Source organism: Ciconia boyciana, chromosome 4, assembly GCF_034638445.1.
Source record: "Ciconia boyciana chromosome 4, ASM3463844v1, whole genome shotgun sequence".
NCBI classification, from domain to species: Eukaryota; Metazoa; Chordata; class Aves; order Ciconiiformes; family Ciconiidae; genus Ciconia; species Ciconia boyciana.
Window position 1 is genome coordinate 55,409,194 of NC_132937.1, and position 18,369 is coordinate 55,427,562.

Consider the following 18,369-nt stretch of genomic DNA (forward strand, 5'->3'; position numbering starts at 1 on the left):
TTTCTTTCAAACAGTAACATCAAGCAATAAAGTACATGGTTAGAATAAACAACATTACATAATTTCAGGATATCTTTTTCTGAAAGAAATGGCTGTTGGTAGTTCTAAAGATGGCACAAAATACATCAGTCATTATTCCACCCCAGAAAGAAAATGGAGGGAAATCAGAATGAGCTCTACTAAGAGGAAAAAAAAAATAAAAAAAAAGAAAAGAAAAAAGACAAAAGAAAAGAGTGGATGCACTCTTTCAATTAGAACACTCAGACTTTCATGTTAGCTGAAAGAAGTCTGCTGTATTTAAAATATATTAAAGAACTATCAAGAGAATTAAGTTTTTACATGTAAACAATCATGTTTAACTGTGATACAGTAGAATAAAATCAGAGCTAAAAATACAGAGGACAGGAAATGATGCAGATAAATGTCAGTGGGGTACCTGCACATGTTGCACAGGAACGGTGACATGGTTCACAGTCTCTACCATTATGGTATTTTCCTTCTTCACAGCGGATAGCACATTTAGTGCCATGCAAACTATTGTAAAAAGGAAAAAAACCCACAGTGTTTGGGCAGGTAACAGCAACAGAGGACAACAACGTCATGGACAAACCAGTAGTTCTCGTTTAATGAAAGAACAACCCATATATTAGGATTCACTAGCTTCCTTCATTGGTCATATTTTATAAATTTAGAGACAGCAATCACTTCAAGTGGGAATGAAATGCAGTTTTGCCCATGGTGAAACACAGAAACTGTTTACAAACTCATTGTAAATACTACGAAGTAGTAGGGGACAGAAAAAAAATGAACAATGCCACAGAGTACTAAAAATTCAGGCATGTGAAATGCAATTACCCACAAGGAATTTGGCACACGGTCAGCACCACTGTATCAAAAAAAATGCTAAGGGACTTGTTAACATGATCTCATGCTTCTCTTGAAAGACCAGAAGCATCTCCTGATACTATGCTACAGCACAGGCTAAGAACAGATTCACAGTGAAGGGCATCACCACCTCTTCCTGCAATAGCAGTTTCCTTTGAAACCTCCTAACTCAATGCCAGTTCTGAGTGGTTTGGGAGATTTGTCAAGATTACAGTCGGAGGTATTCTGCCTGCAGGCACTTTTGAGAGAGAGCACAAAAGACTGTGTAACAGACGAAAAAGAAATAGCATAAAAAGTCACATTTCCATGCTTCCCTCTAAGTAGCTGTTTATGCTTTTATGTTATAAGGTGCCTACAGCAGTTTTTTTTTTTAAGCTAGGACATGGCTGCCAAGTTTGCCATCTTCTGTGGAACCTCAGCTTTCATCCAATTTAACTCTTTCTCTAAAAATGCTCTTCAGCTCTTGGGATTACGACCCTGAGTGAGTGCTAACCCTGTTTTACAGACTGGATCCAGCAAAAGTCATGTGTGCTCAGCACCACTAGAAATTTTCAAGAGTGTATATGGTCCCAGTTTAGAAAAAAATTAACTTAGCAATTCCACAAACCTAACAACCGCTGCTTTCTTATTATTTTTCCTCAGCCGCACACCTCAAAGTGCTTTACAAGGCAGGTAGCATTACCATATTTTTACAGATGGGAAAACTAATAATTTGCCCAAGTTTATTTAATGGGCCACTAACAGGATCAGAACTGGAATCCAGGTATCCCAAGTTCCACTCAGGGCCCTGCCCATTGATAACTCTGCCAAAGAACCGCAGCAAGTTTCAAACAACTGAGGAATATGAGATGCATGTACTGCAAGGCTCCATTATCTGTCACACCCACACAGATGGTGTTTTTTCAAAATGTTACCAAAAATCAATCTCAGTTTGCTAATATCACCCGAGAAATCACAAAGTTTGGGTTCTTTTCATTTTTTATATTTCAATTTCTCCTTCTCTTCTCACACTGAATGGACTTGTCTACTTTCTGCAGTGGTGCTACAAACTGCTGTTTGTGTTAATGGACAGGGAAACTCAGTTCCTGAGAAATAAAGAAAATGTGGGCATAACTTTCCTGTAACAACTGTGTCCTATAAGGTCATAAATCTGTGTAATCTTTGGTGTCCTGACATATTTGCCAATTGTAGGAACTTCTAAACTGCTAATTTACTAATTTGATTTTGCAGATACACAGAAGGTCATGCTGAACCTCTTAAAATTCTCCAAAATCTTAACATGGACTGCAAATTTAATAACATTTTAAAAGGGAAGCAGATATTCATATTTCACAGAGATTGTAAATAGACCAATGTTCTGATCCGATCCCATGTTTTCCTTCCTATTAGATCACACTCCTTTTCAAAGGGTCACTTTCAAAAAAATAGAGATATTCATAATAAGAATTGTGCAGGCACTTGGAAAATCTAGATGCAACATAAATACACAGAAATGAGGAATCCAGCTATTGATGTCCTAGAAACAAACAACGTTCAGCTTTTACTAAGAGAAGAAAATCCACTTTGACAGAAAGTAAGAGCTCAGTGTTAAAACATTTGCAGAACACTCATATTCTGCAAGAAGAACCCCTACAGATACTGAATACTGACTTCGTATTTTTTGTGGCATAAAGCCAGCATACATTCCGTCATGACATTTATAAGATTTTTGACCTTTGCTGCTTGGATCAAAAGGTCATTCATTCATAAAGGAGCTTGAAATGTGTACTGCTGCTTTGTAGGTTTTACCTATCAGTTTCAAGAATGATTAAGTCCCCCTATGAAGAAAAAATATCCACTGCTGTTTAAAATATGTGCATACTATATTGTAATAGAATTGAGCCTGAGGTACTTGAGATAAGTGAATGACTGGATGTATGAAGAAATAACATAAAGATAAGAAAATAGTTTCTAACTATCACAGGAATGGATCAGAAAGATTAATATGATTCATCAGCACTACCTCTACAATAATTCTTGACTGCCACCACACTGTAGGTCAAAAAGTGAAGAACCCAGCTTCCACAGGACTGTGGCTTTTATTTTACCTGAAATGAAAGGTCTTCCAAAAACCCATTGTTAGCCAAGCATGCACATAGTAGCACAAGAAAAAAACTAAACAGCAATGGAACACATGAAATGAGGGCCGCTCAAGGTTAAATAGCTATCTGACGTTCTTCATTGTGTATGTATCCACAGCCTTGTAAGCCTCTTCAGGTATTGTGTTTAGCTACATCCATCATTTCCTTACCTTAGGCCATGTTTGCATTCTGTGCAGATTTGGAATTCAACACATGTCTTACAGTTTTCACTACATTTTCGGCAAACAATCTTATCTACAAAGGAAAAAAAGAAAACAGCCCAGAAAACCTTGGTCAGTTATGTTTAATAAAACTATACAGATATATTATTACATGACTTATTGCTTTCTAGCTTGACATCAGGAAAAGAAGCAGCAAGCTAGACTAAAATAGCTAAATTCTGCCTATCATTAGCTTTTTCCATCAAACATCAAATGGTTTAATCTATTTCTAAACATTTGAAGTTATAGTTGTACCTTGAGAAAAAATATGCTTTGAGGTCATTATAAAATCTTCATAAACATTTTAAATTTACATTAACTATTTATAATATGGACTTAAATTTTCTTTTCATACAGCAGTGATATGCAGTAACAATTGCCATGTGTTCCAGAGACTGTCCTGCAATTTACCTCTTACATTTTCCATGCAAGCAGCCTGTCCTGTCTTACCTGATTTGGTGCTTAAAGACACACCTGCATGAACGGGTCTGATCTTAACGAAGTCAACACATAAATTACTTAACAACTGCCTTTTCATCTCAAGAGCTCCCTACTTTAAGAGACCTGCTGTCTTTTGAGATGCAGTGCCATGTACCTTTCTGAGAAGAAAAACCCGATGTTCCCGTTTAATCCTAAATTTTCACCTATCCATCTTAATTGGGTGGAAAGGAATTCCCTTTACTGTAATTCTCACACAGCGAAAAACGGAAGAATTAAAGTAGTACCTGTTTTCACTAATTCTCAAAAATGAACACAGAGCTTCATGATGCAGAAAGCAAAGGGTTAGGTACCTAGATGAACAAAGCTCCTGAGTACATATTTATCTTCTAAGGATGTGTCTAAAGATAACTGAAGTCACTGCAGTTTTAAGCACATGTTTGAACATATGTCTAAGTATTTTTGCTAGCCAAAGCTGGAAATTAAACGTGGGCAGTCTACTTGGCAATCACAGGAGGGAACTGAAGGCAGGTGTCTCACATGGCAGAGAATTACTGCTCTTGGGTCATCACATCACTGCAGGTACTTAGGTCTGTCAGAAACATTAATTGCAACCATGTTTTACATCTGAGGAGCCCATTTTTCTTAGAGCTCCAGTTTAGTGGCCGTGGTCAATTCCTCAGCTCTCTCTTCTATCTGGTGCCACACTTGAATTTGGGGGAACAGGGAATGCCTCCTGTTCAGAATGTGGGTGCTGCCTGTCCCTTCCTGGAGTAGTGATAACCTGCTTTGTCCTGCAGCTGACTTGCTCTTGAACTGCCCTCATTCTGCTACTGTTACTCTCAGCCACAAGCAGAAAAGACACCTTGCCACTAAGCATGGTTTTTAAAATAAAGGAAGATTTTTGAGGAGCTTCTTGATCACACTTGGCAACAATTTAATAAGAGGAATAGGATAAGAGATAGATGCATCAACATACACTTTTCCTGCTTGTAAGTATTCCAGCAACCTCCCCAGATCAAATTCTGTAGCCCACAATAAAGAAACAACAAGAAATACTAACTCTTATCCAGGTAAAACCCATCAGGGCAGTTGGTAATACAGCTATTGGTTACTTCATTCAGGTAGTAGCCAGATTTACAGGTCATGCACTGGTCACTATGGCCTCCAACACAGGTTTCACAATTGGGTGAGCATTTTTTACAGCGTTTCTTGTCTGCATTGTAGTGACCAGGTGGGCAGGTCGAAACACAGATCCTGCAGACAGCAGGGAAGAGAAGGCAGAGTCGTTAATGAAATAACCTGCCACCACATTCCTGGACCATGACTGCAAAGCAGAAGTATTTCTCAGCATTGCTGCTTTTATAATGATCATGTTTACTAAGATGTAACCCTCCAAAACATTGCATCAAGCTGCCTCTTCTCTTCCATTTATTTCCCTACAGCATATGCTATCTCACTGGCAAATGCCTTGTCAGACAGTCATACACTATCATTTTTGACCATCTACATTTCTTCCTATCTTGTTCAAACTCAGTCACAGAAGCTGTAGTAGCTATCACAGTTATATATATAGCCTCTTATGAAAAAATAATCACGAGATGGGGAAATAATCAGAGAAGGGTGTTTGAAGGCTGTACTTTAAATTCTGATTAGCTAGGGGTTTTTTTTCAACTCCTAAGAAAATTTGTCAAAGTCAGTGGAAAATGAATTTTCCATGACTGCAGCAAAGAGACGAGGAAACGAAGTTAGGATATACACTAAGAAATCTATGAAGTAAAGATTTTTTTTTCTTGGTCTTACCGTGTATTGTTCTTAGATTTGTAGTAGTAGTGCAGACAGTCAGTACAATGATCTGGTCCTGGCCCATCACACCCTACTTTACTGCATTCTGCATTGCAGGGACCTGTAATAAAACCAGAATACAGGGGGGGAAGGGATTAAAACTTCTCATTTAGTACTTAGCACCCCTTAAAACATAGTATTTTAACACAGAATGCAATTACCCTGTTTCCCCGTTTGATTTGAATTCCAAACAGTAATTTGGCTCCACCAAAAAGGAAGGTTTTTTAATACCTATAGACCTTGCAAATCCTGGCCTCAGTATTTATTCATAGTGATTTACAATTTTTAGCAAGTGTGGCATCCTCTATAGAATCTATCAATGAGAAACTATTTCTAGATCCAAATGGGTGCTTTCCTAATGAGTAACAAATAATTCTGAATTTTATTTAGAAATATGCAAAGTCTTCTGTAATTCATAATAAGGAATTATTAGCAAAATCACTTATAACAAGCAAGTCAAGATAAATGATGAACAACATGATCAGTGGCTACTCTGGTTACCAGTTGGGCTACCACAACACAACTGAACCAGCCACCAGGGCCCAGATATGCTTCCCTCTGTGCTGCTACATGCTGCAAAAGCCTTGGCTAATACTTGCTGATTAGCAAGTCTTCCATCTCACCTGCAGTCATGTTGGACTTGATGATCCTTATGGGTCCCTTCCAATTTGAGATATTCTATGATTCTATGTTTACAGTTTTCAAATAGGTCCTTCCTGCTATGGGAGGAGAGAACCATCAACTCCTGACTGTATGTAGGTGAACAAAGCCCATGGGTGAAGTTATAACTTTCAGGGTCACTGCTCTCTCATGAATGAAATGTGTTGAGTTTGCCAGCCACCTTGAAATTTCTCCTAACATCAGGTAAACTTGAAGTAAAGCAAGTTTGCTTCATACAAAAACTTAAGAAGTTAGTGACCTTTACAGCAGAGGTAGATAGTAGTGTTTCATCACCTACCAAAACAAGGAGTTCAGCAGCTCTCAATCTAAAATAAGGATTGTGGGTCTGACATGCTGTGGCAGGAGACTGTAATAACAGAAACTTCTAAATTGAACTTTGTCCTGCTGTTTGCTTGCTGGTGGAGCTATACTTAAGATTCATCAGCCCTAACCATCTACACAATGCTCCTAATGTTGGATTACATGTAGCAAACTGCCAACTTGGCTTATTTTGCAGTGCCAAAAATCTAACTCTATTAAAGTCTAATGAAAAGGTTGAAAAACTTCTATAGAGATCAGTGAGAAATAACACAGATGTAGAAGATAATGTTCTTCATATATATATGTGTGCCTATGTGTAAATATATGTTTTTATATACTTATTTGAAAAGCAGTGCATTATTCATAGTTTGTTAAGTGTAGCTTAAAAATATATAACTCTATGCTTACAAACTCATGAGGATGAAATGAAAATGTCTAAATTATGAAACAAATAGTTCTGATCTTAAATTAAGAATCCACTTCACTGAACATTTTACATATGCAGAGTCTCAGGTCACTCCTTCAACCTATTATGCGTTCAGTAAACGTACAACCAGAGTAAATGAATGTACGCACCTGAATAGTCATCTGTTCCATAATCTTCTGTAGGCTCTTCCACTGGACTAGAGCGCACTCTTTCCACTTTCGGAAAATCATTTCTTGGTGAGTAAGGCTGGATGGACGTTCCATACAGTACTAACGACCACTCTTTCAATTTGCCTAGAAGTTAAGTATTTAAAATCTAGTTTTAGAAACCATTTCTATTTTCTTTGTCTTACAAAAACATATCAGCTGTAAACAAGACTTTGTGAGTAGGTATGGAAGCCGTTGCTTTTCAAATAAGTGTCTTCAGTTTAATATAGATAGTGCAATCACTGCTTCACTATAAACGGAGAAAGCATACTTTCTTCAATCAGATTTTTACAAGGTATTTTCATGATGCTCCAGCCTCTTGTAGGTCTAGTAAAAGTTTGCACCACGGGTTGAACTCAATATAAACAATAAACAAAAAAACCTCTGGCCATACAGTTATTTGGAAAATGTATATGGTACTCAACAAGGAGTTTTTGCTCTGGATTTCACTTTCCCTCACAACATTAATTGTCGAGTAATTATTATTTGAGATCTATTAGCTAACTAGCTGTATTCAGAATTCTGACTTAAGAAAGGGGTTACATTTTGTTTACTATCCAAGAGTACTTTTCATTGGCTTACAGGACACATCTCGATGAACAGGAAACAACTTCTTTTAAAATCTCCATGGTAGAACATCAGTGTTCCTTCCCAAACCAGCATAACTTCTTATTTATTTGCCCTAGTTATTTGGCAGATATATCACCGCATTGTCTGTGTTCATCACTAATATTTCATCCTCCCAGTACTTGAGTGAAGAAAGAAAAAATTGTTTGCCTGCCTGAAGCATTATCTGACTTTTTGGCAATTTTTTTTGTGGAAGAATAAAAAGATAAATGTATATCAAGTCATCAGTTCAGGCTGTCAGGACACAAAGTGTGAACTTCCAGTACCCACCCTTCTGTCTATACTACCTGGTGAATTAATTCTGTGAAAGAGCAAAAGGAATCAGGCCTGAAATAATGCCTAAAGTAATGACGCAGAAAAAACACATCCCTGCTTGAAAAGATGGAATGTAAGTTTGGTCGTATCCTATTCTCTTGACTATATTAATCAATGTTGGAGTAGCTAGTTGTAAATGTCAAATTCTCATCACAAGAGAAAGGAAACAGAGGACCAGGGAGTATTTCTTTTCTGAATTTGAGCTATCCTGTTTTGGAGGCTGTTCTGTGGTGAAAATACTTTTCCCTTAGAACTATTATTTAAAAAGAAATGTAATCCAGGTATGTGTCTTGTCAAGAAAATCACTTAGTATACTTAATGTAAAATTAAATTCAAGCAATCTTCCTCTTCTTTTGTTTTATCTATTTTAATGATACTCAATCATCTGAGCTTTCATATTGTTCACTTGGACTTTTTCAACTTGTGCAAGCTAATTACTTTGACCTTTTCCAGTGATTTTCTGTATTTTTCCCAATGTCATCTGGTATCCTCCATTGACATGACCAAGACAATACATTATCTCTCTGCTTTTACATTTCTCCTTCAAGCAGTAAGCAACAATAAGCAAACCCGCTACCTGACAGATGATAGCCCAGTTCTTTTAAATGTTTTATACTGGGGTTAAAGATGAGAATCTCTGTTATCTCTCTGTCTCTTGCCAACCCAATTTAATCTTTCCAGAACAGAAATGTCTACACTTCATATGAAACCTTCTCTGCTCTATACTCAGTTTTTGAGAAGAAACTATAGGCAAGAGACTACATCTCATGACAGTTGTTTCACACAGTAGCTTCCAACTTTTCACAGCTAAAGCAAAGCATTACTTTTTTTAAAGAGACATTCAATCCTGATTTAAAAAATGAACTGATGAAGAGTCTACCAAACCTGCTGCCAAACTACTGGCTAATTACCTTGGCCATAAAACTGCATGCACCTTATTTTCAATTTGTCTTTTCTTACCTCTAGCTCACAGCCATGTAGCTCTTTAGTCCCCACTAGATTAAAAAGACCCAAATCACATATTTTCTTCCTGTATAGACATCAAGTTATCTCTCAATGTCCTTTAGAGTGATTCAGCTGGGACCTTAAAGGCACTTTCCTTTTTAGGAAAGGAGTCACACAAGGAGCTCATTTTTAACCAGATATGCAGTCATCTCTACAGCCTTTTCAAAGCTACAGCTTCTCTACATACAGTCTCTATCCTTTTTATGTTTTAACCCACTTCTACAGCATATGGATGACAATATATTGGATGCAATCAAGAATGTGTGTTTTGCTAAGTTATTCAGATCTTTTCATCCTCATCATTATTATGCTCCAAAGATCACTAAGCTTTCCAAGGGTTGATTTTATACTTCTTCCAGAACACTGGTAAAAATACTGAATACTAGAAAAAAGTATTTGCAAGGACTGACTAAAAATAACCACAGGTAAAGATGTTCCTCAAGCACAGTGTATTGTGTCTGGACTTTACACACATGGAAAGGCTTGTACTAACATTACTGCAGGAAGGATTGGTGCTTTGAATGTATACCTAATGCAAAAGGGCAGCACGGGGAATAATGCCGGGTCTCTCAGGAGATTAGTTGCCTTTTAAGAATGGTTCAGTAAATAAAGAAGGGAAAAATTCATGTGACTTGCCAGCAAATAAATGAGGTCTGCCCCAAGGCAGGTTTAATTTGCACAATGAGAATATTTCAATAACTAAGTATATATACGTACACACACACACTTTTATAATGAATAAACAAAGTGTGCTCTTTTAAGCCAAAATCTTTCTTTCCCCAGTTTTGGCTGATTCCATCATTTAGTTTGGCTAGAATAATATTTTACCCTGCTTGTACTTAGTATGTAACAGAGATCCTATATTGTATGTGTAGGAGAAAGGGTATATCACAGTGTTTCACAGCGAGCACATGTCCACCTCCATAAACTCTACAGAATTAAATGCAGAAATCACATGCACTACTTTTATGAAATGGACCCTGCATTTCTTTACGGGTAACAGATGTGGCATTACCTTGCCAATGCAGGGATATGATGACATGTTGGCTCTTTCTTCTCAATCTGATTACAGGAAAACTGCAGCTCTTAATTATAAGACCTTTCAATAGCTAAACACACACATGCACACAACAGAAACAAGAAACAGGCATGATGGTGATATCAGTGTGATAAACTGCAGGCTACGGTGATAAACCAGAGAGGCACTATAAATCGTGTTTAAGCACCTTTTGTTTACTTCATGTTCTGTTCAGTCCAGAGACTAACCCCAACATGCCCAAACAGCCGAGTTTAACCACCACTGATATATGGCAGGCACTTTCAAATCTTTCTGAACAGAAGTGTTACTGGACAGCTTCCATCACAGAACAACCACTGCTCTAGAAAGTTGGGGGACATATTACTAGACAGTATAGAATGAAACAGGATCCAAATTCACAACCAGACTGCGTCTTGTGAAGTCCAAATGTGTGTAAAAACCCAACCAGTCTCAAGCACTGTTTCAAACTGTGGTTAAAAGAAAGTAAAGAGTAAGCTCTCCGGCAGGATTCCTTCAGTGTATCAGCCTCCTCCACAACCCTTGGTGGGGCAGGTCTACTTTCTCCACATCCCCTGGCCTTACTGCCCCTTTTCTTCCTGAGCTGGCTCTTTAGGCTTTAGTCCCCATGGAGCAAAAGAAATCAGACCCATCAGATTACCCACTGTAGCACTGAGAATAGTATATATAAAGTATTGAAATCCATAAATCAGTAAGACCTATACAACTACATATGTAAAACAGCAGTGCGGAGGAACAGGTTTTAAAGTGTAAAGCTGGAAATGTAGCGGCCACTTTTAGACTGTCCTGGTGACATAAAAGGGCTGTAAAAGATGTCTGGAGAATAGGTTGTATGAACAGTTTGCAAAATGGCTCCATGCTACCTCTTTTCTAGGCTTTAGTACAGGGAGTGTGCCAGGGAAGAGAGAAGAGGGGAACAGATGAAACATGTTGCGTTGTGGCTCTGCTTCTTGCCTGTTGGATGAATCGCGGGGTCTGGTGAAGAGCTAACTTGTCCTAACTTGTCCTTCAAGCCAGCGATGTTCCTGGTTGCATCAGGAATAACGAGTGCAAGATGGAGTTGAAAATCATTGATTTTTGTCTCTTTTCAGCAATCTGATTAAAATTAAATTACTTAGTTGTTGTTTAATATCTCCCCTCTATAAAATTCTAAAGCACTGAAAATTAAAAAAAAACCCAAACACCAAACCTCACCCTGAATCCCTGAACAATTCTGCTCACAGCCTATGGCTGCTTTTCCGAATACATTTAATGAACACCCCTTTTTAGTGTACTGGAAACTTTGCTCTGCATTTACTGGTGCAATTAATATCACTTAGCTAAGAACCTTTCACCACTGCAAAATGATGGTAAGAAGTGATTAGTGCAGATAAAATGAAGTGAAAATTGAAACACTGGCAATGCTGTTTTTTCCTTTCAAAGCTCTAGAGGGTGATAATCAAGATATTCAAAATGCTGTGCCTAAAGTTAACCACTTGAGTATACTGCTGACATTTAAATGACTCTGGCCACCTTAGAGTTACCACAGACTTTAATAAAAAGTTGTTTGCTGCTTGACAGTTTTGAAAATCGCACTGATTATCTTGGTCTTCAGTAGGGACTTACTGGCCTCATATTACATAACAGGTTTTAAAAATTTTGGCTTATGACTGCCGGTTTAGCATCCTAAAAAAAAATTCAGGTTATGCAGAAAACTGAGACAGGCGATTAGAGAATGTGATTTGATGGACAGACGGGCAGAGAAACTTTTTGAAAAAGCAGAGATTGGATATATGGTCATCTGCTGCATTGAAAAGAACATAATGAAAAGCTAATGAAAAGCAGAAATAAAGAACTAAAATTCTCACTTAATTCCATCAATTTCAACAGCAGTTGAGTGAGGTTGATCTCTGTGTTACAATTTTTAGACAGAAAATTATCTAAGTAGCATAAAATCAGCACTTCCATTTTGTCATAATTTTGAAATGAGAGGGTTCATTTTTGTCCAAAGTAAAATGTATAAACCCAGCTGGTTTGGCCTATGCATCACTTGGAATAGGAAGGAGACTGGACAACTCTGTGTTCACACGTTAGAATTCCTCCTGTGCCCTGGCTTGCTCTAAGTCATGACGGAAATAGTCCTACTGAGTTTGTAAGCTGCAGGAGTGATTGGACCAGCTGGCGTCCCAGAAAGGCACATTTACTTTGAACAGGTGAACTGCACATAGCCTTAATTCCAATCTGAATAATTTAACAAACCAAATTTCAACCAAGAGGAAGACAAAGTACTCCATCTCAATATCTGGTGGCAGAAACATTAATAGGCCTTTCTTGGACAAAGTAGAATTGAAACAATTAACATTCTTCTAGAATAGTCAACTACATTGCACATGTCCTATCACACTAGTCTTTCTTATTTTAAACTCAAAGCTTTTAAGCACTTCAGTTCACATTTTAGTCAATGTTTCTTTATGTGTGCTTTTTCATGTAGTAGAAACAATAAAAGTACTTATACTTAGCGAGGCTATGTTGAATAGTTTTAATGACTTCCAATAACGTACTAATTCAGGAACAAACACACTTCAAAATCTCCTATTGTTAAGTTCACAAAGATATATTTTTGTAGCTTCAAGTACTTTAAGTTAACATCTAGGTCTTAAAATTCAGAATTGATTTTTAGCAAATCAATTAGAAAATTACTGCTTTGTGAGTTTACTTAGCTGTCTGAGATGGAATGTATCCTTTATTTCACTGAATTATAAACGAATTCTATTGCTAATGTCATTGTAGTCCTAAATGTATTTCATAGTAGAATTCTTATAATTAATTTTTACCTAGCAGAAAGCAGTAATCAACTAGATTTGCCACTTCCAATGTAATATTATTGCATTCTGACATGCTGTCTAACCAGAGTAAGTGTTAATTTAGATTTAGTGATAAATGATTTCCAATACATCAGTAGTATTCATCTCTCTAACATGTTTTAATCTAGATTATTTAAGTGATATTTCACCTTTGATTATTTTTATTAAAGGGTTTCCACTGACTTTGATGTATGGCTCCAAAGGAAGCTATATTAATTCAGTATTCATGCATAAACAGTGGTATTTTTGTCTCTGTATAATGTATCTATTTCAAAATGGTTTTTAAGGTTTAAATTTTCAGTGAGTCCAAAGGCAAGTATATACTCATCTCTCATAACCAGCAAATAGAAGTAAGCATGTACTCCCATGAGTCTCTTTAAAAGCCCTTCTCTCAATCTCCATTTCTTTCAAAGTGCTCACACTGAAACATGTGAATGAAACTGAACTGTGCAGTGGGAATTAAAAGCAGAAGAACGTCTGTAGCCTCAAAAATTCTTACCAGGAGCACAGTTCATGCGTGGACAAATGCCAGGTCTGAGCACTCTGCCCATACACACAGGAGCACAATGCAACCTATCAGTGGTAGAAAGCCGTGAATTTCTTTCTCTGGTATAGTGGGATTTTCTAGTTGTGTAAACACCGATAAATGCCACTTTTTCTTATGGGCAGGATAAAAAATACAAAGCAAAGAAAAACAACATGAAAATAAATCCCTGGGCCCTATATAGCTGATATAGGCCAAGTAAATATGGGCCCTGTATCAGCCATGAAAGTCACAGGCAATATGAATACAGCAGAGTAACTCTGGGCTGCTCTAACTTATGTCGAAGACCTGTCTGATAAATCTATATTCAACATCCAGAAAACAGATGCCTGCAGATGGAGATACTATAACTTCTGTCAAATGTGCCACATGCAGTTTCATGCAGTTTTGTACCTTCTTCCTTGAAAACTGCGCCTAGGAAACATTTGGCCTTGTTTAAAGCACTGACTCTTGGTAACCCGTCAGATGGTACAGGGGTCTGTCTCTGCTTGAAAAATTCATGTCTGGTATGATGTAGCTCTACATGGCCAAAGTCTCTTTTTATACTTTGAGGCAACACATGTGACTGCAAGAAAGAGGGCAGTTTACCCCTGAGAAGATGACACTCTCCATGGAAACCAGAAGTAAGTTCAGAATAAAAGAGAACCATGTGTCTTAAATGGCAAATAACAGCAACATAAAAATGAAGAGTGCATTGATAACTGAAATTAAGAATAATGCTCTTCACAGCTCTCCCTTCACACTAAAACCAGTGAGATGTTCCAGCTGTAAATAAAAGTTGGAAAACAGTCAAGGCAGTATTAGCAACTGCAAGCATTCTTCTAATTCACTGAGCCCAAATAAAGGTTAGAGTCATACCCGGAGTCTTGAAATTTCTCAGCTGAGATGGAGTGTCACAGATTTCCAAGATCCAGTCACCTGCTGCTTTTTCACTCCAGCAGTGAGTAGTCATAAACTCCCAGTTTTTGAATCCTTCCATGGAATGATCAAATAGCCTAAAATAAATGATGACATTATTTTAAGTGAACCATTTTATTTGGGGAGCTAAGCCTCCAAGTCTGCAAACTCTTGAATGATATACTAATTAGCCAGTTCATTCATCTGTGCCTTTATATAACATTACTCATGATGGTTTTCCCACACATATTTCAAGTACGTTCAACAGTTTCTTGTTGTTTTGATGGAAGAGATTCTTTACATGCCATCATTTGTCATAATGTGAAAGAGAATGGAAAGAGAATTCATTGCAAAAAAACCCAATTGCTAATACTGTTTAATAGGATTCATGTGTCTTGGGAAAAGTGCATACAATACAGCATATCCGTTGCTTTAACAGCATGATGTAAATACAAACAACTCGTAAGTTGGAAAATTTCTGTAACATTTATTTTTGTCTTTGGATTGGAATACTTAAAAGTGGTTTAAAAACAATAAAAAGTATTAAGTGACTGAGACAATATTAGCTATTCAATATATGTGACTTCTTGTGAGGAAATAAAATGTAACTGAGACATTGGTCTCAATCCTCAAATGACCAAGGTATCACTCTCTTCAAACACTTGACAGAACTGAGTTTGGGTAAAACTGAGAGACTAATAGCATCTGATGGTTTCATCTAACCAACAACATTACCATAATTTAATTACCTAGGTCTTGGGTGAAAAGGTGATTCTTTACTGTTATTTTCTACACTAATTTCAAGCTTTATTCTCAAAAGGTTGTGAAGTTCAGCAAACATTGGGAAAGCAGCATACTTTTGTAGCAAGGTGAGTATGTGTCCATTTCTGGTGAAAATCGCCACACAAGATGTAAGTAAAATGCCATACTTCTTGCTGAAAACTTTGGTCAGTCAGAGGCATGGGGTCAGGTACTGCATATCCACACTTACTTCAATAGGACCTGTATGGACATGCATGCCTGGTGCACTTTATAGGACTCAGCCCAAAGCTGGTTTTCATGCTCTCATTTGTGCAACCTTTTAAATGAATGCCTATAATAGTACTCTTTTTTATTAGTGTTGATAACATTAAATTAAAAAGTGTATATATATATATTTAGAATTGGGCTTCATTTTCACTGATAACTTGGTGAGATTTTCTTCTGATGCAGTTCTGTGCCTCTGTGTTTGTGCATCTATATGTGTATATATATATATATTCTGCCAGCAGAATTGGCCTGTTTCATGTCACTGTTAAATCAGTTGTTTGAATACAGCAAGTCTCACAAACACATGGCACACAACATTTACTGAAAGGATAGAAATTATTATGCAGTTATTACTCAGTGTTTGCATGTGGGTATGTTCAATTTAAGTCATTATGTAGGTTATTTCCAACAGTTAGTCAAATTGTCATACCGTGTTTTGCTGATAGCTAATGTATTACTTTCTAAACACCCTGTCAATCCATCAAGGCAGCAATATTCCTCTTTGCCATTGAGGCAACTAAATTATATAGTATTATGTAAATACTGTGCAATTACATTGTAAATTCTATATCACTGGGCTTCCTTTCACGTACATAGAAACACAAGTTGCTGTTTATTTTTACTGTAATTAGTCCAATATTTCCCATAGTATTTTTTGTTTAAGGGTGTTTATTTGTCATGTTTTGGAATTTTAAATTGCTGTCAGATTTCCATTTTAATATTGCATCACTCTTTTAAGTCATTTGGGGAGAAAGAGACAAAAATCCCTTATGACTTTATCATAGGTATATAAAAACACCTTTACCTAAAATATGCTATGGCTGAAACTGCAAGCTTTCATATCTCCATCCATGGAAATGGGGAAAATCCATTAATATTCTTTCAGAGAAAATGGACTAGTTTTTGGAAAGACTTCTTTGGGAAAGATTTGAGTCTTATAAACTAAGGTTTAAATTGGAATCTCTTAATGTATGAACTGTGTTTCTACAAAAGATTCTACAAACAAGTCAAAAAGCTGCAGACAGATCAAAAGAACAGTTAAAAAAAAGTAGAAAGATACTAACTCTGAGGCTGTCTGTATGTGTATGCTGTACATACTCAATGGTCCAAGTATTTTTGTGTTGCTCTGCTTCAGTTGCACTGAACTCTCAAATCAAAGAACCTGTGAGGCAGTACATGGATTTCCCTTTCAGTGGTGTTAAATGAATGAATGAATGAAATGATCAAATGTTCAGGTGTACTTTTCCTTATGCAGAAAGAAAAACATATGGAATAGGAGCTTTTGAGGAGCATGGAGCCAGTCCAGATAGTTAATTGATTTTATTTGTCAGATTGATACCGACTCAAAATTCGTATCAAGGACACACTTACACACAGCTTATCATGGACTAGTAAATTATTAGTATATGGTCTGATGAATTGTTAATTGACTATTACAGGTTATTATAGATTAAAATAGTTAAACAAGATTATTAGAATAATCTGGTAATTTTTATGACCATGATCATATACATCTGAAACACCTGTGCTCATGCATGTAACATGCTTGTAACTACCAAAGTGAGTAACAGCATTTGAATCTTTATAACTTAGTTGTTAACATAACCACAACAGAATGCCAGATCTGTTATTCAGTTACTCAGGTGACCTCTCTTAGTAACAGGACAGTCAAGTCAGGATGGATGTGGCTACTTGACTGACTATATCCAGAAAAACTAATTATGGGCTGCTGCTTACAATGAATAGCATTACATTTAAAAATAATGACTCTTCTCTCTCTGAGAAATTTTATGACATACTCATCACATGTGATATGCAGGTCTACATAAGAATATATATGCTACAGAGTGGAGAGTAAGCTTATTTCCTTAAAACAAATTCAAGAGTCTTGGCGTCTTCCACTGCCACCACTTCAGCCTAGAAATTGCATCACCTTTCCATTTAAGACTATAACTTCAAGCAGAAATACCCATCTGTAATCAAATTTTAGACTCAGAGCAAGACAAAGACCCACTTCCTTGGAATTCCACAAGTAGGAACATAAGGCTAGTCTCTCACAGGTAAATCTACTAACGTTAAAAAACCAAACAAACAAGTGTGTCAGCTTCTTAGCAAAGAATCTCAACGTTCCTAAATGCTCAGAAGAATTTGTTTTAATTTCTTTTAATTTTTAATTTCATATGAGAAAAGACAGTGGGGGTAGGGGATCCATTTGGTAACACCACCATCACCCACCACGAACAATAAAAGGTAAATGCATAAAAGGAGCTTTGTTATTATAAAGATGTTTTTTTCATCTCAGATGGTGCAGCTGCACTTGACTGACGGCCATGCTTGTATATTGAACTGACCACATCGAGATCCAGAAAGCCCTGGACTGGCTGATGGATGGGGCTGCAGTGGAGTAGGGGGCAAGAGAAGGCTATTTTCTCCTCTGTACCAGCAGTCTTTGTTTATGATGTGCTCCAGCCTACTAAACCAGCAGCCTGACAGGCAAGTGGTCCTTGCCCACTAGTCTAATCGGCCACAAGACTTCAAGTGAGCTTACAGTTTGAAAAGAGTACAGAGTGCCTTCCCCAGCCGTGCATCTGAAAATGCTTTGGTCAGCTATTCTCCTTAGAGTAGCTCTTCTCCACAGGATTCAACCACCGGGTCCTTGTGAGATGTAGCCCCTGAGGAACTGCAGACAGCCCAAATTGACTTAACCAAAGCTTCAGCCAGACCCTACTGCCCACCTGCACTGAAGTACTCAGGAAAAAAAGAAATGGTCAGAGAGCACACAGGCACTTCAGAAGCTTTCTCACCTACATGTGTCACGGAAGATCACTTAAAACTTTCATACATGGATCTAAAGAAGATGTATTTAAAAGGTATGCATACACATCCTTTTTTTTTTTTTTTTAAATTTCCATTTTACATCTGATTATCA

General features: G+C 37.1%; 1 protein-coding gene across 2 annotated transcripts in view; it reads right to left on the reverse strand.

The window, feature by feature from the left end:
- Window positions 1-18,369, reverse strand: part of LOC140650655 (proprotein convertase subtilisin/kexin type 5-like) — a 259,934-nt gene that overhangs the window by 65,667 nt on the left and 175,898 nt on the right. For both annotated transcript variants that reach the window (XM_072859286.1, XM_072859285.1), the window contains exons 13-18: window positions 14,373-14,509; window positions 7,067-7,210; window positions 5,468-5,570; window positions 4,728-4,921; window positions 3,176-3,260; window positions 437-534 (exon numbers count right to left, since the gene is read on the reverse strand). In XM_072859286.1, coding sequence (XP_072715387.1) covers window positions 437-534; window positions 3,176-3,260; window positions 4,728-4,921; window positions 5,468-5,570; window positions 7,067-7,210; window positions 14,373-14,509 — 761 coding nt within the window. The remainder of the gene's footprint in view (window positions 1-436; window positions 535-3,175; window positions 3,261-4,727; window positions 4,922-5,467; window positions 5,571-7,066; window positions 7,211-14,372; window positions 14,510-18,369) is intronic.